Below are 27867 nucleotides of genomic sequence, written 5' to 3' on the forward strand. Positions count from 1 at the left end.
TTTCCGTCCTCCATCGCCGGAAGTGATGCGGGGTGCGCCCGGCGCTGCTTGGCACCACTGTTTTCCTTCGGCGCCATGCCGTCGGAGCAGTTTCGGATGGAGACCGTCGAGGCCCTGCGGAACACCCGCAAAGGGCGGCTGCGCTACTGCCGAGACTGGAGCCCGCTCGAGGAGGTGCGCCGCCTCGCCCTGGCTCCTCTCTTTCTCTCTCTTTTCCCGGTCTGGGGGACTACAACTCCCATCGGCCTCTATCCTAGAGGGGAAGAGCGTGATGGGAGTTGGATTCCTCACCTCCATCCCCACCAAAGTCCAGGGGGGTGACATCCTCCAGCCCCCTTCCCTCGCTGCGGGGAACGATGCTGTTGCTTGTCCTAGCTGGGGATGATGGGTAGAGTGGTCCAGCAGGCAGGGAGGAGGACACCCTTTCCCCTTTTAGTGTAATTGCAAAAAGAATGGGGGGGGGGTTCTCCTTGCAGCCCTCACCCTCAATTTTTCTTCCTTGAATTTCCGACCAATCAGGCGCCATATAAATTTAATCAATTTTTATTATTTTTATTCTAAAGTCCTTGAGTTACATCACAATGGAGCCCAACGTTGATGTCAATGCGTTTTTGTCTCCCCCTCCCCAATTTTGAGACCTTTCTTGCCATAGTCATTAAGCAAATCACTCACTGCCGTTATAAAATGAGTCACCATGTCTGGCTTCCCTTTTACTGACCTTGGTTGTCAGAAGGTCGCAAAAGTGGATCACGTGATCCCGGGACACCGACCATAATAAATGTGAACCGGTTGCCCAGGATTCAAATTCTGATCAAGTGACTGGGAAGGCTGCACTGGTCATAAGGGTAGAGAAAGGGTCATAAAGTCACTTTTTTCAGTGCTGCCGTCACTTTGAACGGTAACTAAATGAACAACTAAATGTTGTACGTTGAGGACTAGCTGTAGTTGTATTTGTGATTTATGATGATTGTATTTTAGGATTATGATTATCACTTGTTGCATGTATGTACAGTGAGAGCTTTCGCACCACACTTGTATATGTCTAATCACACTTGAGCAATAAACATATTCTATTTTCTATTCCATTCCATTTCTGTTACTTCCAATTCTATTCATTTCATTTCTATTTCTATTATTTCTATTTCTAATTATTCTATTCTATTGCGTGACCCGTCAAAAGCGCGAACATCATAAGCGTGCCGACAACACCGCGGCGCTAAAACCGCGATTTCAAAAGCGTGCTGACAACAGCGCGCCGACAGAAGCGCAATTTCATTTAAGGTAAGATTTTTAGTTAGGTTTAGGGTTAGGTTGAGGGTTAGGTTGAGGGTTACGTTACAGCGCGCTTCTGTCGGCACGCTTTTGTTGGCGCGCTTTAGGGCTAATTAGTCACTTATTCGTCGCGCGGTTTTGTCACTGCGCTTTAGACACCGCGGTTTAGTCAGGCGCGCTTTTGTTGTGCGCGCATTTGTGGTGGAACCTTCTATTGTATTCCATTTCTATTATTTCTATTTCTATTATTTCTAATTCTCCTTTTCATTTCATTTCTATTTCTATTATTTCTATTTCTATTATTTCTATTTCTATTATTTCTAATTCTCCTATTCATTTCATTTCTATTTCTATTCTATTCCATTACATTTCTAATATTTCTGTTTCTCCTATTCTTTTCATTTCTGTTTCTATTATTTCTATTTCTATTATTTATTTCTATTATTTCTATTTCTAATTATTCTATTCTATTGTATTCCATTTCTATTATTTCTATTTCTACTATTTCTAATTCTCCTTTTCGTTTTATTTCTATTTCTATTTCTATTCTATTCCATTACATTTCTATTATTTCTGTTTCTCCTATTCTTTTCATTTCTATTTCTATTATTTCTATTTCTAATTATTCTATTGTATTCCATTTCTATTATTTCTATTTCTACTATTTCTAATTCTCCTTTTCGTTTTATTTCTATTTCTATTTCTATTCTATTCCATTACATTTCTATTATTTCTGTTTCTCCTATTCTTTTCATTTCTATTTCTATTATTTCTATTTCTAATTATTCTATTGTATTCCATTCCATTCCTATTATTTCTATTTCTATTATTTCTAATTTGCCTATTCATTTCATTCCTATTTCTATTATTTCTATCTTTAATTATTTTCTTCTATTGTATTGTATTCCATTCCAGTCCATCCATTTCTATTATTTCTATTTCTAATTCTATTCATTCCATTTCAGTTTCTACTATTTCTATTTCTAATTCTCCTATTCATTTCATTTCATTTCATTTCTATTTCTTCTATTTGTAATTCTTCTATTTTATTCTATTCCGTTTCCACCCCCCCAAATTAGAATTAGAATGATAGATTTTGCAGAGGTGAGTCTTTCTTTCTACAAATTGGGTTCTTCTCCCCAGATAGCCCAGCGCAGCAATCCCGCCCACGAAAAAGGCTAAAATTTCTTGCATTGAAATTGGCCCTAATAAAACAGCATTTTAGCAAGTCTGATTTACAAAATGGATTCATTTATTTAAATTGTTTAATAAAATGGACTTCCTCTGAATGTATATCAGGGAGGTGTCAGGTTGAGCCTTTTCCACCTATTATTCCATCCATTGCGGTTTCTGTTTTGGAAGCAAATTTAAATCTTGAGGGAGGGGTGTTTGCGGAGAGGAGGAAAAGGGGGGGACTGTGGGGTCCTTAGAGCTCTTTGAGCTTGTTTGTTTTCTTGCAGACGTTTCATGAACCAACTAGGTAACATCATCAGTGCTAGTAAGGAGTGCTTTCAGTTTATATTCTTGTGACTGCCCCCCACCCCCCTTTTCCTTCTAGCACTGAAGACATTCTCTAACACTGATGATGTTACTTAGTTGGGTCATAAAACATCTGCAAGGAAACCACCAAGCTCAGAGAGCATCAAGGACCCCTTGTGTCAACCCTGAGCTACAAATATTCTCCTTTAAAATTCAAACGTTCCCCGCTCAAGGGCGCCTTCCCTGCACCTCCCGGAGAGCAGCAAAAGGCGGTGTGGATTAAGGCGTAAGGACAGGACATTGCACCCTTGCTTTATATATCATTTTGTTCTTTTTCAGAGCATCTTGGTAGAGGATAAATCCCCTCCGGTGTTGTCCCGTTACACAGGCTGGGTGCTTGAAAAAATCATCTCCCGCTCTCCAAAGTCAGACCCACCTCTTGTGGCAAAATCCACTCCTGAAGGAGCATCCCTTTTCCATGGTTTGTCTTTAAGGACCGATGCCTCTCCTGTCAATCAGTGCAGTCCCCTACCCTCTTTAACAGAAGCTCCTGCTGATGCCCAGGTAATGCCTTGTTCTTTTTTTACAATAACTGTCATATTTTTCGTACAAGATGCACCTTTTCCCCCCAAAAAGAGGGTGAAAACACAACATTTTTGGCCTCCCAAAACCCCGCCCCCTTTGCAAAAATGAACGTGCAGAGGGTTTGGAGGCTTGCAAAGTGCTCCTGAGGGCTGGGGAGGGACAAAAGAGCAAAAGGCAGGCCATTTTTTGTCCCCCCGCCTTCAGGAGCACTCTACAAGTCTCCCAAAGCTCTGCATGGCTTTTGTTTTGCAAAAAATGGGCTGTTTTTTGCTTGTTTTTGCCCCCAGCCCCCTGGAGCACTCTTCAATGAGGCGTGCAGAGGGTTTGGGAGGCCTGCAGAGTGCAAAAACTTTTTTTAAAAAAATTTACCTCCTCAAAATCATGGTGCATCTTATATTCCACTCCATCTTTTAGTCCGAAAAATATGGTATTTTCCTCATAAAAAAAAATCTTTTAGTTTTTGCTGTTTAATGTGGTAGGTTCCCGACTCTAGGGGGCAATGCTCATTTCCGTTTCAAAGCCAAAGAGCCAGCGCTGTTCGAAGATGCGCCAGGGTCATGTGGCCGGCATGACTCAATGCCGAAGGCGCACGGAGCGCTGTTCTCTTCCCACCAAAGGTGGTTCCTATTTTTCTACTTGCATTTTTTACGTGCTTTCGAACTGCTAGGTTAGCAGCAGCTGGGACAAGTCACAGGAGCTCACTCTGTTAGGCAGCGCTAGGGATTCAAACTGCTGAATGGCCAACCTTTCTGATCGACAAGCTCAGCGTTTTAGCCACTGAGCCACCGCTTCCCTTTGATACAGATGTCCTATGTCTCACTGATACAGATGTACTGTCTTCCCAGAAGGCGGCTAGAAATTTGCAGATTGATCTCGTATCAGAGCTGCATCAGAGGACTTTAGATCTTATTCACCTTCAAGAATCCTGTGTTTTCTTAATATACAAATATACAGTTAAAAGATGACATAGGTGGAACTTATGTAAATATGGAACAGACTTTGCTTGAATTTCACCCCGAAAATCCATCAGAGCGACTATGTAATTACAACAACGAAAAGTGGGAGAAAGGAGAGGGAAAGAAGAAAGGGAAAAGGAGAGGAAGTAAGGGAGGGGTAGTAAGAGTAGGAGAGAGGGCAGGAAGGGGGGAGAAGAGAGGAGGAGTGGGGGAGACGGAAGGGAAGAAGAAAAGAGAGAAGAGGAGGAAAGAAGAGAGAAAAAGGAGGATGGAAGAAGTAGTAGAGTTGTTGTAAAATAAGATGGATGTACTTATTGGGATGGAAAGAAAACGACCCCGATTATATTTTTAATTTTTGAAATGAATTGTGATAAATGTTAAAGGATAACATAGAAAGATCGACAGTACTTGTGAGAATGTATATTATTTGTGAATGCGTATAATTTGTATATGTAATAAAATATAAATAATTTGTGAATGTATATTAATTGTGAATGATAGATAGATAGATAGATAGATAGATAGATAGATAGATAGATAGATAGATAGATAGATATGAGAAGGAAAAATAAAGCTTCTTATTTAAAAAGAAAAAAGAACGTTGTGTTTTCATAGCCCCTAGTGGGAAGTCCAACCTCTCATTTGCCTTTTTCTGTTTCCCATGGTCCCGGAAGAAAGGGAGTCCCGCGAGGAGCAACCCAGAGCCCGTCCCTCTGAGCCCCCCCTCCAAAAGCACAGGAGTTGAAGGCCTCATCCATTTGCACAAGGAGATCCAGAAGCTGAAAGGGAAGGTGAGCGCAACGGCCAGGTGGGCGGAATTGGATGAAGCTTATCTAACTATACAGTGTTGTTTTGAAAGCGGCCAGGGATAATTAGGATTAAGGCCTTCGTGTTTGGTTACCGTCACTGGCTTAAGACCTTTCACTTCAATGGGAGAACAAGGGAGGTTTCCCTCTGAAATGGCAGTGATGGCAACTGGTTAGGGGTCTCAGAATGGGGTCAGTAATTGAGAGGGTCCTCTAGATTGGTGCATACCCATATTTGTTTGGTTGTTGTTGTTCTTCTTCTCTTCCTCCTTCTCCTTCCTCCTCGTTCTCTTCTTTCTCTTTCTTCTTCTCCTTCTTCCTCCTCCTCCTTACTCACCCCTCCTTCTCCTCCTTCTTCTTCCTCCTCCTTCTCCTTCTTTTCCTCCTCCTCCCCCTCCTCTTCCTCCTCCTCCCCCTCCTCCTCTTTCTTCTTTTTCTCCTTCTTCTCCCCCTCCTATCCCTTCATCTTCTTCCCCCTCTTCTTTCCTTCCTTCCTTCTTTCCTTCCTCTTCTATCACTTCAGGTATCAAGGGAGATACAATGCTGTGGCTCTTCTGGCGGTCTCAACCAGTGTTAATTGAAGCTCTTGTTGTGTGTCCTTAATGTAGTCTCTCCATCTTCTTCTGGGGCTGCATCGTATTCTTTGGCTTATCATTATCTCTTTTGGTCAGTAAACATGAAACTCAGTCAACTGAACATTTAAAAATACATCACAAATACCATTGACTGGCTCTGAGGTTGGTACAGGTTGCTGCCAGCATCCTAGGGATCAACCAAGTACCTTCTTAAAATATACGATGTTCCGAGTAGCGCAGTTTTTTGCAGTTCCGCTGGTGTTACTGCAGGAGGCTGTAATTTCTTGATGTATTTTGTAAAATTCTTGGACATGGTGCCAAGTGCCCCGATGACAATGGGTATCACTGTTATATGTTTCATCCATAATCGGGTAGTTTTGATGGCCAGGTCACAATATTTCATCATTTTTTCCAGTTCTTTTTCTTCGACTCTAGCGTCTCCTGGTACAGTGATATCAATAAATTGTATGCTTCGGTTGTTGTTGTTGTTGTTGTTGCTGTTGCTGTTGCTGTTATCTTGCCCTGTATGATATGTCCCAAGTCATCCTTTCCATGTGGGCAAAGCATTATTTGCTGTTTTTATATGTAGTTTAAGATTAGTTCTTGGAGTATTGCCCTCCCTGACGAAGTTTGGATAGCAAGAGCCATAGAACTCAGACTTATATCCCACTTTAGAGTGCTTCACAGCCCTCTCTAAGTAGTTTACAGAGTCAGCCTCTTGCCCTCAAATAATCTGGGTTCTCATTTGACCGACCTCGGAAGGATGGAAGGCTGAGTTGACCTTGAGCTGGTCAGAATCGAACTGCTGGCAGTGGGCAAAATTAGGCTGTAATACTACATTCTAACCACTGCACCACCACTGGGCTCATATAGAGATAAATAGATGAATGGATGGATGGATGGCAAACTTAGAGATAGATAGATAACAATAGACTTAGATTTATATACCACTTCACACTGCTTTATAGCCCTTTCTAAGAGATGTACAGAGTCAGCCTCTTCCACCCAACAATCTGGATCATTTGACCCACTTCGGAAGGATGGAAAGCTGAGCCAACCTTGAGCTGGTCAGGATCGAACTACTGGCAATAACAGAATTAGGCTGCAGTACTTCATTCCAAACACTGTGACACCACAATCCTTCCTTCCTTCCTTCTTTCCTTCCTTCCTTCCTTCCTTCCTTGCTTCCTCCCTCCCTCCCTCCCTCCCTCCCTCTACTTAGACTTATATACTTATAGAGACTTATTCACAGTGCTTTTACAGCCCTCCCTAAGCGGTTTACAGAGTCAGCCTCTTGCGCTCCAACAATCTGGGTCCTCATTTGACCCACCTCGGAAAGCTGGAAGGCTGAGGGAGGGTGGGAGGAAAGAAGAGAGGGATGAGGGAAAGAAGGAAGGAAGGAAGAGCAATAGTACTTAGGCTTATATACCGTTTCACAGTGTTTTAAAGCCCCCTCTAAGCGGTTTACAGAGCCAGCCTATTGCTCCCCAAAAATCTGGATCCTCATTTTACTCAGCTCGTCATCCTTGAGCCTGGTAAGCAATATCAATAGCAATAGCAGTTAGACTTATGTACCGCTTCATAGGGCTTTCAGCCCTCTCTAAGCGGTTTACAGAGTCAGCATATCGCCCCCAACAAAAATCTGGGTCCTCATTTTACCCAACTAAGAAGGATGGAAGGCTGAGTCAACCCTGAGCCGGTGACATTTGAACAGCCAAATTGCAGAACTGCAGTCAGCTGAAGTAGCCTGCAGTGCTGCATTTAACCACTGCGCCACCTCGGCTCGGTAAGATTCGAACTGCCAAATTGCAGGCAGCTGGCAGTCAGCAGAAGTAGCCTGCAGTCCTGCACTCTGACCACTGCACCATCATGGTTCGTAATAGAGATAGAGAGAAAACCTGGGTGCAGTGCTCTTAAACCAAACCACAGCACTCCCTTCCCTCTCTATTTCCGGCTGATTGAGTCATGGTAGCCAATTAGCAGGGACAGAAAATAAAATGTGTTCTCTCCGGGTGGATTTGATTTAAATCAAGTCAGTTGAAATCACGATTTAAATCACTAGTAAAAAGGCTTCATTTACATCAACTCGATTTAAATTGTCATATTTAAAGAGCACCGGTCATCTCTGTCCCGCAGCGGCTGCTCCTCTGAGCTGCTGTTGATTCACCGACAGTCTCGTTCCTTTTAATGGGACGGCTGGTGATGCAGCAGGGACATAACAAATTGTGGTACGTGGCTGGCAACAGGTGAGTGGATGGGGCTGCCATGTTGGATCTGAAGTGACAGGTGCTCTTTAATATTATATTTATAAGTTGAATGAAGGTTTCACTTCCATTTTTACTGCTTGCCTTTCCTCCTCACTGTCAAGGTTCCAAATAGCATCCAAAATTTAATCAGAGTCCAAGGCAAAGTATTGCTCAAAGTTCCAATTTATGAAGAGAGCCATGTTGGCACATCTGGGAAAACCCGAATTTCTGGGTTTTCCCCACCTAGTTGAAAGTCCAAGATCTTGTGCCCCCCCACAAGTCCACCCCATGATCCAATCTTCCACTGCCACAAAGACAGATTACACCCATCCAGTTCCGGTCAGGTGCAGAGGTGCAGGGACAAAGGATGGCCTTGGCTTTCTAGAAAGAATGTTGTTACGGCTACATATCATCTAACTCCATACAACCCCCCCCTCCCATTTTTCCACAATAAAAAAGGCATAGTAGAATAGTAGAAAGTGTGGCAGGCCAAAGACCGAAAAGAAAACTGCAGGCCTGGCACTCACACTTAGAGCCTTAGAGCCAAATGCATTTCTCTTCAAACCATCTTGCAGTTTGTACTGTACATAGATTTGCAAAACAAGGGGATAAGGGAATATTCCTGCACTTTGCTTCATGGTTTATCTCATGGTGTTGTGGCCCAGCAGGAGTCGTTGGAGCTGCAAACAGACTCCGATAGCGAGGGGCCCTATGAGTCGGCTCTGGAAGATGTGGAGGACCCTGGACAGGGTTCAGACTTCGAGCAGGGACCAGAGTGGTTGGTTGGCCACCAGGAAGCACCTAAGGCATGGAGCAGCAGTGAAAGCCAAAGGGAGCGTGCCCATGACTTCAGGCCTTTGAGCAGTGATGAGGTTCAGAGGGCATTGGTCCCGGACGCTCGGCAGAGGCAGCAGTTAAGGAGACAAAGGAGATAATTGGACCCAGGTGGTTGTGATTAGGCCCCTCCCAAGATAGTATATAAGAAGAGACTTTGGGAGGAGGCTGTTTGCAGGATTCAACTAATATACTAACACTGGAGAAGCTCTCGTGTGTATTTCTTATCTTGGAAGTCTGGGTTGCTGCCAAAGTCTTGTTGGTGTGTTAATTTACTGTGAATAAATTGTCTAGCAGTAATCTTCACTGTACGGAGGGGGGTCAGGACACATGGTTACTGTGAAATTGGGTGAATGCATCAGTGCACTGCCACTGAACTAGTTGACCAAGAATGTAAATATTGCAGAATATACAGCCTCACGCTACCTTACTAAGCTCCCATTTCATGCCGAATCAGCTAAAATTTTAATGCATGTTAAATAGAAAACACTCTTTAGATAGATTTTTTTTACTCCAAAAGCACTTTATTAAAATAAATTTGATAAAAATAAAAAAAGATGTGATTTAATTTTTTTAAAAAAATCATTTTTTAAATTTTTTTTTTTTTTAAACCACCAGTTTTTATATCCACCCCGGTTTCTCTCCTGTTTTCCTGCAGGAACAGCTGAATCAACGCTTGGAGCAGCAGGACCAGGCGGTGAAGGCAGCCTCCGAGGAGGCCAGCGAGTTGCTGAAGCGCTTCGATGAGATGAAGGAGCTGAAGCAGCACCAGGAGTACCAGCACCTGCAGCAAGAGATAGAGAACAGGTGAGCCTCTGGCGACCCCTCCTGCCGGGTCGAGCCCTTCATCGCACCTGGGCTCCTTTTAATCTCGGGGCTGTGTGTTTTTCCTTCCAGCTCCAAAGAAGCCCAAGGGCAGCAGGAGAAGCTGAAGGAGGAGCATAGGCGCAGAGCCAAAGTAAGGAAAGCAGCCAGGGAAATTGGCCAGGCGGGGGTGGGGGGTGGGGAGAGGGTCTTGCAGTTTCAACCTTTTTGCCCCTCTTCAGCTGTAAGGATGCTCGGTGTTTCCCACCCAGATCTGAAGAGATTCGCAACCATACACCTCTTCTCTCTCTGCATTTTTCTTTTTGCAATTCTTTTTATTTTTAAACATAGAAAAACAACACAAAGAAAAATTCTCATCCATTACATACAGCATGTGGTTTGGTTACATGTGTTTTTGCATCCATATTCTCAATTACATTTACAATCCCAGATTTTCCATCTAATATAACTAAATACCTCACTTTCATTGTATAGTGTATAATATTTTTTTTCAATAAACCTAATTCCCTTACATTCTTGATTGTCTGTTTAATAACAATATACCTTTATATAATCACAGATCCCGATATGAAAGAGATTTACCAACCATTTATATTTGTGTATCACTGTTTTCAATTATGTATAATCCCACCAATCAACTATCGAGTATGCTTATGTTCATTATTGTCCTTGTACATCATGCATTCAAACAGAGATGTTATTCCTTCATTTTTCAACAAGGTATTCTGAATAGTCACTTCATATATATACATACATACATACATACATACATACATACATACATACATACATACATACATATATATTTAAAGTCACAACCCCTGGTATGCCCAAATATGGGAGGAAGGTCACACTTCCACTCTCTGTCTTCGGCTCGTCACAAGAGACCATTCAGACAGAAACCCAATATTTTTTACTGTTGCCTTTTTGTTACATTTGTTATATTTATGCTGATAAATAAATAAAGGGAGACTAGTATAGATCTATTTCAAGCTATTTAGCTCTCATCAGCTAGCCATACCCTATGAGAGCTAAATAGCTTGAAATAGATCTATACTAGTCTCCCTTTATTTATTTATCAGCACAAATATAACATATATATATATATATATATATATATATATATATATATATATATATACACACATATACATATACATACACATATACATACATACATACATACATACATACATATACATACACATACACACACACATACACACACACACACATATACATTCACACCAATTTTTAATTACTTCCTTATTAAATCTTTGCATTTTTAACGCTGTGGAAAAAGAGAGAGAGAGAGAGAGACAGAAAGAAGGAAGCTCTCAGTTGATATTCTGGTGTTGGTGGGAGTCTTGGAAGTTCTTGGGTTGGAGTGTTTCTTGCCAGGGCAGGCCACCCAGTATATAAAATAAGAGCAAAGTCGCTTCCCTTCTAGCACTGATGATGATACCTAGTTGGGTAATGAAACGTCTGCAAGAAAACAACCAAGTTCAGAGAGCTGTAAGGATCCCACAGTCGTTGTTGTTGTCGTCCTCGTCCTCGTCCTCCTCCTTGCAAACCCCACTCCCTTCTAGCACTGATGATGATTATCTAATTGGGTAATGAAACGTCTGCAAGGAAACAACCAAGTTCGGAGAGCTGTAAGGATCCCACAGTCCTCCTCCTCCTCTTCCTCCCCCTCCTCCTTGCATACCCCACTCCCTTCTAGCACTGATGAAGTTATCTAGTTGGGTAATGAAGTGTCTGAAAGAAAATAAGCAAGCTCAGAGAGCACCAAGGATCCCACAGTCTTCCTCCTCCCTCCTCCTCTTCTTCCTTTTCCTTCTCTTCCTCCTCTTCTCTTCTTCCTCCTCTCTTCCCTCTCCTGACAAACACCACTCCCTTCTAGCACTGATGAAGTTATCTAGATGGATAATGAAACGTCTGCAAGAAAACAAGCAAGCTCAGAGAGCATCAAGGACCCCACAGTCATCTTCCTCCTCCTCTTCCACCCCCTCCTTCTCCTCCACCCAATCCCCATTCCCTTCTACCACTGAGGAAGTTGTCTAGTTGGGTAATGAAATGTCTGCAAAAGAACAACCAAGTTCAGAGAGCTCTAAGAATCCCACAGTCGTCTTCCTCCTCCTCCTCAAACTCCACTCCTCCTAGCACTGATGATGTTACCTTGTCTGGTAATGAAACGTCTGCCAGGAAAGCAACCAGGTTCAGAGAGCACCAAGGAGCCCTCCATAATGTTCCTGGTGCTGCTTAACGTTACCTGGGCACAGGTGAGAGGAAGCCTTGGCGTTTGATATCCCCATTTCCCCAACGGAAACTCCCTGCTTCCCTCCCAAAGCTTTTAAGCCGGAAGCTCCGTGAGGCTGAGCAGCAGCGGCAACGGCAGGAGGACCTGGAGCGCCAGCGGCGGGAGGAGAGCCAAGAACGCCTGCGCCGCCTCTACGCCATCCAGGAGGAGGTTTTGCAGATCCACCAGCAGATTGGCCTCAATGCCAGGCATAAAGAGCTGCCCGCCATCGACTTCTCACTCTACAACACCCGTGGCAATCACCTCTGCGGAGAGGTGTCGGCCTTAGTCCGGATGGCCAATGAGGTAATAGCACTAGCACTCCTGATCTACCTACCGTATTGTTTTGGAGTAGAAGACGCACCTTTTACCTCCCCAAAAGAAGGTGAAAATCTGGGTGCGTCTTATACACTGAATACAGCCTTTTTGGTCTACCGAAATCCCGCCCCCTTTGCAAAAATGGCTGTGCATAGCTTTTAGGAGGCTTCCAGAGTGCTCCTGGGGGCTGGGGAGGGCAAAGATGAGCAGAAAACGGGCTGTTTTCCACTTGTTCCCCCTAGCCTCCAGGAGCACTCTACAAGCCTCCTAAAGACTATGCATGCCCTTTTTATGGCAAAAAATGGGCCCTTTTTTGCTCGTTTTTGCCCTCCCCCCCAGGAGCACTTTGCAGGCTTCTCAAACTCTCTGCATGCCCCGTTTTTCACAAAAAGCGAGGTGTGCAGTGGGTTCGGGAGGCCTGCAGAGTGCAAAAACTTTTCTTTTTTTTTAAATTACCCCTTTAAAATCTTGGTGCGTCTTATACTCCGGTGCGTTTTATATTCTGAAAAATACAGTAATCTATGAGAACTGATTCATAAACCTTTCATTAATGCCGGCACTCAAAGGAATTGGATCAGTTCAGGCATCTGGAAATGCAGAGCCAGCTGGCATCCTTCCAGAAACTTGGCAGATCATGCCCGGAGTTTCCGTCGAAGCATCGTTTGATATCCCCCAACTAGTTTTCTGATTTTTGATGGGGTTTCCCCCCCTCCCAAAAAACAGGCTTTCCCCACCGAGGCAGATGTGGCTTCCGCTGATCACGCCCTGCTCAAGATGCACCAACTGCTGTCTGGCATGCAGCAAGAAATTGCTCTCGCCCTGGAAGAGAAGAAGAAGCAGGAGGAGAAGTTGGCTACGGCTGAGGCGGCAGCAGCCGAGGCCAAAAAAACAGAGGAACTGCAGAAGGAGGATCTGGCAAAATCCCAGCCTTTGGATTCCGGAAAGCTTGCTGGAGGTAAAACATTCAATCAATTCCTCTGCTTTTTTGGCATCTTCCAGCTGTGAGTGGGGTTACATCTCCCATCATCCTCTCCACGGTGGTGGTTTTTCTTAAATGTTGCTACTCTTTTGAAGTCTCCGTTCCCTGATCTCATGCTTTCCGGGACAGTGACTTTTAAGATTCCTGGCAGGGTCTTTTTGAACAGGGTCAGTTTGGAAAAAGGGTCATTTTCTCCCCATAAGATGGATGGATGGATGGATAGATGATGATAGACAGACAGGCAGATAGATGACAGAGATGGTTAGGTTTAGGTTTAGGTTTATTGGTTTTGTATACCGCCCACTCCCGAAGGACTCTGGGCGGCTCACAATAAACAGGGGGGGGGGGAATAAATAAGACAATACAAACAATATTAAAAATCCACAACAGTCACAATTGAAACGGGGATGGGTACTTCAACAACCCCCAGCCTGCTGGAACAGCCAGGACTTAGTAGCTTTACGGAAGGCCGGGAGGGTAGTAAGGGTCCGGATCTCCACGGGGAGCTCGTTCCAGAGGGCCGGAGCAGCAACAGAGAAGGCTCTCCCCGGGGGGTCACCAGCTGGCATTGGCTGGCAGATGGAACCTGGAGAAGGCCAAGCCTGTGCAATCGAATTGGTTTTTGGAAGGTAATTGGCAGGAGACGGTCTCTCAGGTACCCAGGTCCGATGCCATGTAGGGCTTTATAAGTAGCGACTAGCACCTTGAAGTGAGTCCGGAGACCAATGGGCAGCCAGTGCAGCTCGCGGAGGATAGGTGTAACGTGGGTGTACCTAGATGTACCCATAGTCGCTCGTGCGGCTGCATTCTGGACTAGCTGAAGTCTTTTAACACTTTTCAAGGGCAGCCCCATGTAAAGCGCAATGATAGATGATATAGAGATAAAGGTGGTAGGTAGGTAGGTAGGTAGGTAGGTAGGTAGGTAGGTAGGTAGGTAGGTAGGTAGATAGATAGATAGATAGATAGATAGATAGATAGATAGATAGATAGATAGATAGATAATAGATAGATATATTTATATCCGAGATATAAATGCCCAGAAATTTAAAACTACCAACCCTCTCCCCCTCCTCACCATTTATGTACAATGGTAAATGTACATCTCTCTTCCTCCTGAAGTCAATTATAAGTACTAGTATACCGCATAGTATACTAGTATAGTATACTATGCCGGTACTAGTTTTCAGTGTTCCTATCTGCTTTGTTATCATGTCTCCAGGGCTTCAGGTGAAGGCAGACCCGTCCATCATGAAGTGGTACCAAGAGCTGCAGAAAGAATCGGAACAGTGTGTGGCTTCCTTCAGTCGCTTGGCCACCAGCAAAGACCTGCAGGTAAGAATCTCCTAGAGCAGGCGTATCCAACCTTGGCAACTTTTAAAGCTTGTGGACTACATCTCCCAAAATTCCCCAGCCAGTGCTTGTACAAAAAAACCACGAACTTTTGAATACTGCACTAAGCTCAGCTTCTGAATGTTTTCCTCTTTTTTTTTTTCAGGAGAAAAAAATCAAAATGGAATTGCAGAAAGCTGCCACCATCCCTGTTAGCCAGATTTCTACTATTGCAGGTGAGCCCCAGTTCTGCTTATTCCATGTAAGGCTACTGATCGCAATATTAGCAGTTAATCCAACTGCTAATCAATATTCAAAAAGGGACGCGGTGGCTCAGCGGCTAAGACGCTGAGCTTGTTGATCAGAAAGGTTGGCAGTTTTGGAGGTTTGCATCCCTAGCACCGCGTAACGGAGTGAGCTCCCGTGACTTGTCCCAGCTTCTGCCAACTTAGCAGTTTGAAAGCACATAAAAAATGCAAGTAGAAAAACAGGAACCACCTTTGGTGGGAAGGTCACAGCGTTCCGTGCGCCTTCGGTGTTTAATCATGCCGGCCACATGACCACGGAGATGTCTTCAGGAGCGCTGGCTCGTTAAAAAAGTCAAATATCTTGGAGTTAATATTTTAACTTCAAATGGGAAATTATACAAGCATAATTATGAACCACTCTGGCATAGTATACAAATGGAGATGAAAAGGTGGGAGAAACTGCATTTATCTTTGTTGGGAAGGATAGCGGCAGTGAAAATGAATATTTTACCAAAATTTTTATTTTTGTTTCAAATGTTACCAATACTTAAAAGAGATGCGAACCTTCTAGAATGGCAGAAGGGTATCAACAAATTTGTATGGGCAGGAAAGAAGCCGAGGGTTAAGATGAAAATAATGCAAGATGTACGTGAAAGAGGAGGATTGAAATTACCAAATTTAAAATTATATTATGATGCAGTGGCTTTATCTGCAATTAGTGATTGGATCCATTTAACCAATGACAGAATACTGAATATTGAGGGACATGATTTGGTATATGGTTGGCATACTTACTTGTTATTCAACAAAAAACTGGATAAGAATTTCAAAAATCATATTTTAAGAAATGCCTTATTGCGGGTTTGGAAAAAATATCAACATAAACTAAATGACAAGTTGCCCATGTGGGCAATTCCTAGACATGCAATTGAAAATATAAATATAGAACAAAAACACGATAGAACCACTTATAGACAACTTCTTAATACAGAAAGAGGGGTGCTGCAATTAAAATCTTTAGAGGTACTTAAAAAAGAGAAGGTAGTTCAAACGTGGTTTCAGTATGGCCAATTACAGGCCAGGTGGAAAATAGACCAAAAAATAGGTTTTGTAATAGCTGAGGATAACTTGTTTAAACAAATAAGAGATCAAAGTTTAATGCACATAAAGAGGATATATAATGTATTAGTACAGATGGACTCAGAAACCGAAATGGTTAAAGATTGTATGATAAAATGGGCTCAGAATATTGAAGAACCTATAATGCTGGACACATGGGAAAAAATATGGGTAAGAAATGTAAAATTTACACAAGCACAAAATTTGAGAGAAAATTTTTATAAGATGTTTTATAGATGGCACTTAGATCCCAAAAAGCTTGCTTCTATGTATTCAAATGTTCAGCCTAAATGTTGGAGATGTGGTTCTTTCGATGCTACATATTTTCATATATGGTGGACATGTCGTAATGTTAAGGCATTTTGGATAAAAATTTGGTGGATCCTGCAAAATATCTTCAAAAAAAGGATAAAATTCACTCCCAAACTGTTTTTACTAGGTATATGTACTGATTTCGTAGCAGTAGAGATTAATTTGGTTCTGTACTTAATAACGGCAGCAAGACTCTTGGTGGCGCAATACTGGAAGAAGAAAGACCTGCCTACAATTCAAGAATGGACTTTAAAGGTTACAAACTTAGCCGAAATGGCAAAAATTTCAGCATACCTTAAAGAACATTCAAATGAGAAGTATAAACGAGACTGGAAAAATGGATTGATTATATACAAAGCAAATATGGGACTAGGAAATTCCAGATAGCTTATGCTTAAAATTAGTAATAACGTAAATTGTTAAAAATTTGGGTAACAGCAAGAAGCTGAGTTCAATGTAGAGATATTTTAGACTGTGATTGTCAAAAAGTTATACCATGTATGGGCTCTGGGAAGTCGGGGGGAGGGAAGGGAGGCGGGGATCTAGGGGGAGGGGGGGGAGGGGGGAAATATAATATGTGTTAAATTCTAAAGCATGAAAAAAAAAAAAAAACAAGTAGGAAAAAAAAAAAAGGAGCGCTGGCTCTTCGGCTTTGAAACGGAGATGAGCACCGCCCCCTAGAGTCGGGAACAACAGGGAACGTTTACCTTTATCTTTAATCACTATTCAACTGTTTATCAACCCTGATATCAACTGGGAGAGAAACTCTGCAGCTGGTGGAAAATCAAACAGATTCCGAATCAACTTAGCTGACTGTCATTCAAAAGGTAGAGGAAAGAACTAGAGGAAAAACTATACTGGATCTAATTCTTACTAATAGAGAAGAAGTGATAGAAAGAGTTGAAATTGCCAGAACCTTGGGTGACATATTGGAATTCGATATAATGCAAACACCAACCAGTGTCTCAAACTTTAAAAGAGCCAATTTTAACAAACTCGGAGAAAGCCTAAGAAAAATTCCTAAAGTAATTTAGGATAAAAATCCCAAAGGGGAAAGCAACTCAAGAAAAGGTGGGAAGCACTGAAAAATAAGATCATTAAAGTCCCAACACAATACCACTGAAAAAGAAAAACAAGAAATCGAAGAAGAAACCAACATGGTTGCACAAAAAACATTGATAAACTGACAGACAAAAAGGATAAGTACAAAAAATGGAAAGAGAGACACATAACTAAGGCAAAATATAAGCAGATAGTCCGAATCTGCAAAGTCGGGAAAGCAAAGGCTCAGAATAAACAGACTTGCAACAAAAATCAAAAATAATTCTAAAAAAAAGCTGCTTTCAACATATAAATAGCAAGAAAAAAGTCAAGGAAACAGTTGGTCCACTAAAGAGAGAAGATGGCAAGGAAATAACAGGCCGTAGAGAGGGTTGCAGCTTAACTCATTCTTTAACTCTTCACGCAAAAAGAATCTATTGTGGCCTGGCAGCGGCCAGCAGAGCTGGCGGCAGATTCAGACAGTGAGGAGGTTGGGGAGGAACATGGGCCAGTCCTGGAGTCTGGGGTCTGATGAGGGCTCTGTGTCGGAGGCAGAGAGGGACCCAGGGCCGTATGCCAGTTATAAGCTGCCTTCGGAATCGGAGATCAGTGAGGCAGAAGAACAGCTGGAGCCTGTTCCCAGTGTGCGCATGCACAGAGCTGCCAGACAAAGGGAACAGCTAAAGAACAAGGGTGGACTTGGGAATAAGGCCACAGGTGGATGATGAATGGCCCCTCCCAGAGGAAATAAAAGAGGAGCGAAAGGGGAGTGGAGTTTGCAGGGGACCATTAGTTCGCTTCATTGGTTCGTGACTCTCCGAGACTCCTGGCCAAGTTTTGCAGATATGGCCTGGCAGTTCTCCAAGCCAGATAAGGTCTGTGACTGTAAATCCTCCCTTGGAAGACTTTGCTGGAGGTGAATGAGCAGAATTCACAGTAAATTAATAAAGGGTTTTTTTTTTTTGTCGGGACAAGGAGTTTGCTTCAGGCTCTTGGGGAGATTCGATCAGAACAACTATAACCCAACCTACCAAAAACCTAACTAAAAAGTTAGGCCAGATATAAAAATTAAAATAGGCAAGAAAATGGTAAGAGTACACCTGTCTGACCTTGATGAATATAGGTCAGATATAACACCAAAACACACGTTCTTCACCCCACTGCTTGCTTTGGATATCATAACGTCACTTATTTCGAATGCATAAAAATGTGGCTTCGTGCGCCAGTTGCTTTCCTCATGGGTATCTTTTTTCTTCTGCTGGTCTTCACAGGTTCCCAACTGAAGGAGATCTTTGAGAAGATCAACAGCCTCCTCTCAGGGAAATACGTGCACTGCGGGGGTCATAGAATATCCGTCACGCAGCACCCCGAAGGCCTGGAGTTTGTTTATTTCAAATTGGCTGAAAAGTTTGTGGTAAGAAGGTCATATCGGTAAAAAGTCTCCCCCACTTCCCTTCTCCAGATCAAAAACCTGTCATTATACAGGTGGTGTTTTAAAAATTGTCATGTAACTCAGGGGCTTCTTTTAAACTGCTTTAAAAATAGCAATACCAGTTAGACTTATATACCACTTCACAGTGCTTCACTGCTCTCTCTAAGCAGTTTACAGAGTCAGCTTCTTGCCCCCCCAATAATCTGGCTCCTCATTTTACTGACTTTGGAAGGATGGAAGGCCGAGTCAACCTTGAGCCGGTCAGGATTGAACTGCTGGCAGTGGGCACAGTTAGCTGCATTTTAATCACTGTGCCACCATGGATGTTAGATAGATAGATAGATAGATAGATAGATAGATAGATAGATAGATAGATAGATAGATAGATAGATAGATAGATAGATTATATATTAATATAGATAATACATTAATAGATGATACAGATAGATAGATAGATAGATAGATAGATAGATAGATAGATAGATAGATAGGGCGGGGGGTAGAAACAGCCAGAGCACTGAGACTTATATACTGCTTCACAGTGCTTTTCAGCCTTCTCTGAGCGGTTTACAGAGTCAGAATATTGCCCCCCAACAATCTGGATTTTCATTTTACTGACCTCAGAAGGATGGAAGGTTGAGTCAACTTTGACCCAGTCAGGATCGAACTGCTGGCAGTGGGCAGTGTTTGTCTGTAACACTGCATTGTAACCACCACTCTAGATAGATAGATAGATAGATAGATAGATAGATAGATGGATGGATGGATGGATGGATGGATGGATGGATGGATGGATGGATGGATGGATGGATGGATGGATGGATGATAGATAGACCGATCGACCGACAGACAGACAGACAGACAGACGACAGATATAGAGATAAATAGCAATAGCCGTTAGACTTATATACCACTTCACAGTGCTTTGCAGCCTTACCTAAGCAGCTTCACAGAGTCAGCATTTTATCCCCCCCAACAATCTACGTCCTTGTTTTACTGACCTCAGAAGGATAGAAGGCCAAGTGAACGAATCGAACTGGTGGCAGTGGGCAGAATTTGTCTGTAACACTGCATTGTAACCACCATGGCAGACAGGCAGGCAGAGCACAGTCTTACATGCAGCTTCACAATGCTTTAGTGCTCTCTAAGCAGTTTTACAGAGTCAGCCTCTTGCCTCCAACAATCTGGGTCCTCATTTTACTGACCTTGGAAGGATGGAAGGCCGAGTCCACCTTGAGCCGGTCAGGATCGAACTGCTGACAGTGGGCAGGGCCCGCCTGCAAATACTGCATTCTAACCACTGTGCCTGCACGGCTCAATAAATAATTGATTAAACCGAGGGAAGGAAATCTGAATAATTCAGACTGGGGGCGGAGGGGAGGGAGGAAAAGAAGCTTGACATTATAATTTGCATGCAGGCAGGGGCACAAACCGTTGCCTATAAGGCAGGATTTAAGAACGACGTTGAACCCATGTTTAGTGAGAGCGATGGTGAACTTCTCTTTTTCTTTGGCGCACTGAGCGCAGACCCAAAGATCTATATGGGATTTTTTTCCTCCTCAGAAACAAGGCGAAGAAGAGGTGGCCTCTCACCACGAAGCAGCATTCCCCATTGCTGTGGTGGCATCTGGCATCTGGGAGCTTCACCCCAAGGTGGGCACTCTCACCTTGGCTCACTTACATAAAAAGTGCCCTTACGCCGTGCCCTTTTACCCTGCGATGAAGGAAGGCACCCCGCTGGAAGAGTATCAGAGGTGATTCCGTTCGGTTGAGCATGGCGGGCGGTTGGGAAGCTGCGTAGGTGGGCCTCAAAATGACGGCAGTTCATTTAGCAACCATTCAAAGTTATGAAAAGGGACTTACGGCTGATCTGACCTAGGCTTCCCAAAAGCAGGAAGCACACTCCTTGTCCCGATAAAACCTGTTTTATTTAGGTTAAAGCAGTGGTGAAATCTACCTTTTTTTTTGTTGCCACCGGTTCTGTGGGTGTGGCTTGTTGGGATCATGTGACCAGGTGGGCATAGCTAACTTTTTTCCACTTTTTAAAGCATTTTTTTTCCTGCCAGTTCAGGCGAATAGGTAGGGGGGGAAATGCTATATATACCATCCATCCAATCTACTCCCCATTTTTTAAAGCATTTTTTTTCCTGCTGGTTCAGGCAAACAGGTAGGGAAAAATGCTTTGAAAGTGGGGGGGAAGCTTCCGATGATCGTACAGATCAGCTGTGAGCCACATGATTGTTGGGAGCTTTGGGAGGGAACATCAATAGCCACTCGGTCTTGTCGGGATTGAGTGCAAGCTTGTTCATACCCATCCAGACCCTGACAGCCTCCAGGCACTGGCACATCACTTCTACCGCTTCACTGAGTTGGCACGGGGCGGGCAGATACAACTGCGTATCGTCCGCATATTGATGGTATTTAATCCCGTGCCAGCGTATGATCTCACCCAGCAGCTTCATGTAGATGTTAAATAGGAGGGGGGACAGGACCGAACCCTGTGGCACCCCATAGTTAAGGGGCCTAGGGGTCGATCTCTGCCCTCCAACCAACACCGACTGCGACCTGTCCGAGGGGTAGGAGGAGAACCACCGAAGAACGGTGCATCCCACTCCCACCTCTCGCAACCATCGCAGAAGGATACCATGGTCGATGGTATCGAAGGCTGCTGAGAGGTCAAGGAGGACAAAGATAGAGGGGTGACCCCTATACCTGGCTCGCCAGAGATCATCGATCAGCGCGACCAAAGCAGTTTCCGTGCTGTAACCAGGCCTGAAACCCGACTGAAAGGAATCCAGATAATCGGTTTCATCCAAGGACTGTCGGAGTTGAGAGGCCACCACTTTCTCAACAACCTTCCCTACAAAGGGCAGGTTGGAGACTGGACGATAGTTGCTCAAAATGGCTGGGTCCAGAGAAGGTTACTTCAGGAGGGGTCTCACCACCGCATCCTTTAGGAGGAGCGGGAAAATTCCCTCCCGGAGAGAGGTGTTGACAATCGTCCGGATCCAGCCGCGTGTCACCTCCCTGCTGGTCGAGAGTTACATGACTACATAGCCATGCCCACCCAGTCACATGACCCACCAAGCCACGCCCACCAAGCCACACCCACAGAACTGATAGTAAAAAAAAAAAAGATTTCACCACTCATCTCCACGTCTTCTCTTAGGATACTCGGCTACCAAGTGAAGGACGGGAAAGTTGAGCCGCAAGATAACTTTCTCAAACGGATGTCTGGGATGATCCGACTCTATGCAGCCATCCTGCAGCTTCAGTGGCCTTACCGAGATAAGCAAGGGGTAAGTGCGGGGGGACGGGCCTCCTCTCATTGCTGATCAACTGAACAATGGGCTTTCCCATCCTTTTGGCAGCCTCCATCTCCTTCCCTGCAGCAGGGTGTCGTTGTCCTGTCTTAATAGCCTCTGAATCAGTTCAGAAATCTCATTCTCTCCGTTAAGGTTGCTTCGGACGGAAGCGGTGTACGGAAAAAGAGCTTGAAAATGAAATAGGGTTTTTTTGGGGGGTTAAAATAGAGAAATTTGGCGAGCTGATGGTTCTTTTGCCCATTAGACTCACCCACACGGGTTAAACCATGCCTGGCGTTGGCTGGCCCAGATTTTGAACATGGAACCTCTGGCAGATGTGACGGCAACGATTCTCTTTGATTTCCTGGAGGTAGGTGGCGCTCCAGTCTCTCTGTGGCTTTTTCCTTCTTCCAGCTCATAAGTAGTTATGCTCTCATATATCGAGTAGAGTAGAATGAATTAAAATTAGAATAGGAGAGTAGAGTAGAATAGAGAATGGAATGAAATGGAATATAGGATAGGACAAGATAGGATATAATGTAGAATATATAATATAGAATAGAGAATGGAATAGAATAGAATAGAATAGGAAGAATTGAATCGAGAGGAGAAAAAAAGAGAGTGCAGGATGGGAATGGGATGGAATGAAATTAGAATAGGAGAGGAGAGAATAGAGCAGATCAGAGCTGGAAGGGACCTTGGAGGTCTTCTAGTCCAGCTTCCTGTTCAAGCAGGAGAACCTATACCAGCTCAGACAGTGATTGCCCAATCTCTTCTTAAAAACCCAGTGAATTAACATGAATTAACATGGCTGCGCTCTCTTACCTTGGATCAAGTTTTAGGGAGATTGTATCCTCCTTTTCTGATATTATGAAATTCTTCTCTTTTGTGTTCCTCAGGTGTGTGGGAACGCTCTCATGAAGCAGTACCAGGGGCAATTTTGGAAGATGCTTCTCCTGATCCAGGAAGAGTATTTCCCTAGGTATGGTCAGTCTGGTGTGTGTGTGTGTGTTTGTGTGTGTGTGTATGTATGTATGTATTGTGTCACAACCCCTGGTATGCCCAAATAGGGGAGGGAGCATTCTGCTTCCCTTTTCTGTCTATCGACTCACTCTGGGAGCCATCCAGGCTGAATGTAATACAGCCCAGGTTCAATTCCCAGCAAGGGTATGGCTGGCTGATGAGAACTAAATAGCTTGAAATAGATCTATACTAGTCTCCCTTTATTTATTTATCAGCATATGCTGGTCTTGTTGTTTTCATAGATTTTCACGGGTGTAGGTATGCTGTTGCATTCAGGTATTTTTCCCTGTAAGATTGAGATTGTCTTGGCAATGTTTCAGCGAGGTCCCACTCGCCATCTTCAGGCTGGTGCCTTCGGCTTTGTGTTTGTGCGAGCAAAGCGTGATCGGAGCTGCTGTCTTTCTATAAATATTGGTGGGGGTGTGTGGCGTGCTGGCTTTGTTGCTGTAAGTGGGTTGGTTGGCTATGTAGAACCGAGACGCAGAACAGGACAACGGCATCTAACATCAAAGGCAGCACGGATAAAATCAGCAAAATTCTCCACAAGCGCAATATCAAGACAGCCTTCAGCACTGACCCAAAAATAGCCAATGTCTTAAGAAACCCCAAAGACAAGATCCAGCTAGAAAACCAAGGAGTCTATGAAATACCATGCAAAATCTGCCCTGCAACATACATAGGACAAACGAACAGGAGAATTAATGCACGCATCGCAGAACACTAGAACGCAGTCAGAAAAGAAGAAAAAACTTCCTCCCTTTTCCAGCACCTTAAAGCAACAGGACATGAAATTGATTTTGAAGGAACCAAATTAATCTCCAAAACAGAACACTTCAACAAGAGAATAATTATGGAAGCTATCAAAATAGAAAACACCCCCACATCATGACTAAACGTGTGATACCTCCCGCCTATCAGACATCTGGAAACCAGCCCTAGTCAACAAACGAGCCCCCCAAGTTGTTACAACACAAAAAAAAACAACAGACACACAGCCAGCACCTCAGCCAAACAGGATGATACGAAACAGCCGACCAATCTACAAACATCAACTCCATCTACCAATCAAAATGCAACCACACAGCCAATCAACCCACTTACAGCAGCAAAGCCAGCACTCCACACCCACCCACCAAGATTTATAGAGAATCCCCCCTGGGATGAGTTGTGTGTCTCAAAAGTTCTTTGTTATTCTTCTCAGTCCTGATGATTGGCCAAGCTGCCAAAATAGGACCGACAAAGACCCAATATCTGAATTCAAACTTAACTGTTCTTATCTTCTTATCTCTTCTACTTTAATTCTCTCTTCTCTTCCCTCCAGGATCGAATCAATTACCAGCCCTGGGGAAATGGGCTCCCTCATACGATTCAAGCAATTTTTAAAAGTAAGTTGATGTTCTCTCAACCCCTCAGTGAGGGGTTAAGTTAAGACAAAGACAGCTGAGTTTGGCTGGTTGTTTTTAAATCCCCCTTTCGGTTGCCCCCAGTTCCTCAGCCTTTTATTCACACAAAGCTCTCTGCTGTCCCCCAACTGTTAGGAAGCCCCAGAGGACACAACTTGCAAAGTTTCCTCTTTGTGAGAGTATTGTCGGCTGACATGAGGCTCCTTTGCCATTCAAGAAAGTCCAGCTCTGATGACGTTACCTGGTTAGGATAATGCAACACCTGCAAGAAAACAACCAAGCTCAGAGAACACCAAGAACCCCACTGACCACACACACACCCTCCTCCCCTCCCCTCCCCTCCCTTCTAGTACTGATGATGTTACCTAGCTTGGGTAATGGAATGTCTGCAAGAAAACAAGCAAGCTCAGAGACCACCAAGGACCCCTTATCTATTCCTCCTCCTCCTCCCTCCCCCAAAGGCCACTCCCTTCTAGCACTGATGATGTCAACAGAATAGAATAGGGAATGGAATGGAACAGAATAGTATAGAATAGAGGATGGGATGGGATGGGATAGGTTTAAGATTAAGATATGAATATAGAATAGAATAGAATAAGGAATGGAACGGAACGGAATAGAATGAAGAATGGAATGGAATATAGAATAGAATAGAGGATAGGATAGGAGGGATGGGATGGGATGGGATGGGATGGGTTTAGAATTAGCTATGAATATAGAATAGGATAGAATAAGGAATGGAACGGAACGGAATAGAATAAAGAATGGAATGGAATATAGAATGGAATAGAGGATAGGATAGGATATGAGGGATGGGATGAGATAGGTTTAGGATTAGGAAATGAATATAGAATAGAAGAAGGAATGGAATGGACTAGAATAAAGAATGGAATGGAATATAGAATAGAATAGAGGATAGGATAGATGGGATGGGTTTAGGATTAGGATATGGATATAGAATAGAATAGAATAAGGAATGGAACGGAACAGAATAAAGAATGGAATTGAATATAGAATAGAATAGACTAGAATAGAGGATAGGATAAGATGGGAGGGATGGGATGGGATAGGTTTAGGATTAGGAAATGAATATAGAATAGAATAAGGAATGGAACAGAATAGAATAATGAATGGAATGGAATATAGAATAGAATAGAGGATAGGACAGGAGGGATGGGATGGGTTTAGGATTAGCTATGAATATAGGATAGAATAAGGAATGGAACGGAACGGAATTGAATAAAGAATGGAATGGAATATAGAATAGAATAGAATAGAATATAGGATAGGATAGTATGGGTTTAGGATTAGGATATGGATATAGAATAGAATTCTTTATTGGCCAAGTGTGATTGGACACACAAGGAATTTGTCTTTGGTGCAGAAGCTCTCAGTGAATATAAAAAGACAAGATACATTTGTCAAGAATCATAAGGCACAACACTTAATGATAGACTTAAGAGTACAAATAATCAGGAAACAATCATAAGCAATCATTGGCCAATAATTTGACTAATGAAACGTCTGCGAGAAAACCACAATCTCACAGAGCACCTCAAATCAAGAATGTGACCGAAGCGACCATTGCGCGCGCGCGCGCACACACACACACACACACACACACAACCACAACCAACAACCACCTTCTCTGTGGAGCCTTTCTTAGTCTCCATCCTCATTTCTGCTGTGCTATTTTTTGGTCAGCCCTCTGTTCCTCCTCTTCTCTCCGTTCTCATCCCTTCCCGAGGCACACTGAGGATATCCAGTTTGCTCTGGCCATCCCCTGAATCAATGTCAAACCTCCCTTAGGCTCGCTTCCCCCATCCCACGCAGCGCAAAATAGGTCTTTGCACCCTCACTGCCGCATTGTGGTGTTTGCATTGCCCTTGGGTTTACGCCCTTGTGTTCGAACGCCTCCCTCCTTTTAAAAGAATCTTTTCTTCTCTCCCAGGATTGCTTACAGCAAAAATCCATTCCTCTCCCCAAAGGATACCTGCCATCCTCTTTTTGGAAATCGTGAGGCTCGGATTCCTTTTCACTTTTTTTTAACAGACGGTGAAAGAAAAGCTCGCTTTGTTTTTAGTTTACTTTTGTTTTTGTTCTTAAAAAAAAAGTCCGTAGGCAGAAATTTTTCCAAAAACAAAACCAGAAAAGATTTGGATTCTTGACAGAATCCGGAAATGGCTCGTCAGCTTTTATCCGATTGTCAAAAAAACAACCTTTTCTCCCAAGATTTTCCGCCGTGATTTGCACTCGCCTCGTTGCACACGGGTGTGCTCTTTCTGGTTTTTTTCCTGCTGTGTCATGCCCGGTTCTCCTAAGACAAGAGAAACAAATTGGTTGGAGTGGCCTTGAGGGACTCCTCTGTTTTATTAACATCGGAAGTTTTGACGCGCACCCACGAAAAAAACCCCAGTCAGTGTCTGAAGCACTGCGATTGAATTTGGAAGAGAGATTAATTCTTAATTAAAACGCTGCAGTGCTTTGCAGCAAAAGCCTCGGTTGATTGCCTTTAATTTTAAAAAGCCAGCCGAGTGGAGTTCATCCAAGCAATACTGAAAGAACATGAATTGATTTGTGGCTTTCATTCTTCTTTTTTTTAAAGGTTTTAGAGAGCTTTGCATTTATTTAAGTAAGATTTCCCCCCCCCCCCCAAACCCCGTTCAAAATAGAACCATTGAATGGGAAAAGGCGAAGATCTTGCTTGGATGGCTGTTTAATTTTCATGAAATCAAAGGAAATAGTTTAAAATCAGTCTTGGAGCCATGCTTTTCTCTCTCGGATCCAAGACAATATATGAACTGTGGAATCTGCTATTTGCAATCCGTGGAAAACGAAGAGGAACTTATATTTTTATGCATCTGATGCTAAGCGAAACAGCAAAAGTGTTTCTCATAACACAGACACACACACATATATATATGTATATGTATATATATATATATATATATATATTTCACATGGCGTAAGCCAGTTTGCTGGCAGTGGGAGATTTGCAAGTCGACAGAGCGATTGTGTCAGCTCAATCAAGTGTGAAATGTTGAGCTTTTGTGTCTTATTTTGCTACAGAGATCATTTTTACAACAATAAAGACAATAAACCTTGGGAAGGGAGCTGCCTTAGATGTCATGAAAGCTCAAATGAGCTTTATTTTAACGACCTCATCAAGTAATTTATTTTAATGTATATGCACGGTTGTTTTCAAAGTAAAGACTCGGAGTTTCTAATCTCAGGTTATTTTTAAAGGACTTTTGCTAGTTTACTTTCGAGATGGAAGTCATAATGCAGTCTTAATATAGGTAGACCACTTCAATGTACAATCCCAATGGAGCCCAAAATCTATGTTGCTACATGAAAGATTTGCTCCATTTCACAACTTTCCTTGCCCCCAAATCACTGCGGTTGTTAAATTAGTAACGCCGTCGTTAAGTAAATTTGGTTTCCCCCTTGACTTCATCCGTCAGAAGGTCACCAATGGGCA

The 27867-nt window shown here is 43.3% G+C and overlaps 1 protein-coding gene across 1 annotated transcript; it reads left to right on the plus strand.

Moving 5' to 3' along the window:
* GLE1 (GLE1 RNA export mediator) lies at positions 1 to 27491 on the plus strand. The gene is made up of 16 exons (XM_032233439.1): positions 1 to 174; positions 3091 to 3315; positions 4967 to 5083; positions 9412 to 9560; positions 9651 to 9711; positions 11929 to 12183; positions 12919 to 13150; positions 14394 to 14506; positions 14670 to 14739; positions 18495 to 18637; positions 20219 to 20409; positions 21825 to 21954; positions 22226 to 22330; positions 22860 to 22942; positions 24305 to 24368; positions 26338 to 27491. Exons 1-16 carry the CDS (start codon positions 76 to 78, stop codon positions 26404 to 26406), a joined length of 2106 nt encoding a protein of 701 aa, XP_032089330.1. The 5' UTR covers positions 1 to 75; the 3' UTR covers positions 26407 to 27491.
* Positions 27492 to 27867: the final 376 nt, after the last annotated feature.

Source organism: Thamnophis elegans, chromosome 16, assembly GCF_009769535.1.
Source record: "Thamnophis elegans isolate rThaEle1 chromosome 16, rThaEle1.pri, whole genome shotgun sequence".
NCBI classification, from domain to species: Eukaryota; Metazoa; Chordata; class Lepidosauria; order Squamata; family Colubridae; genus Thamnophis; species Thamnophis elegans.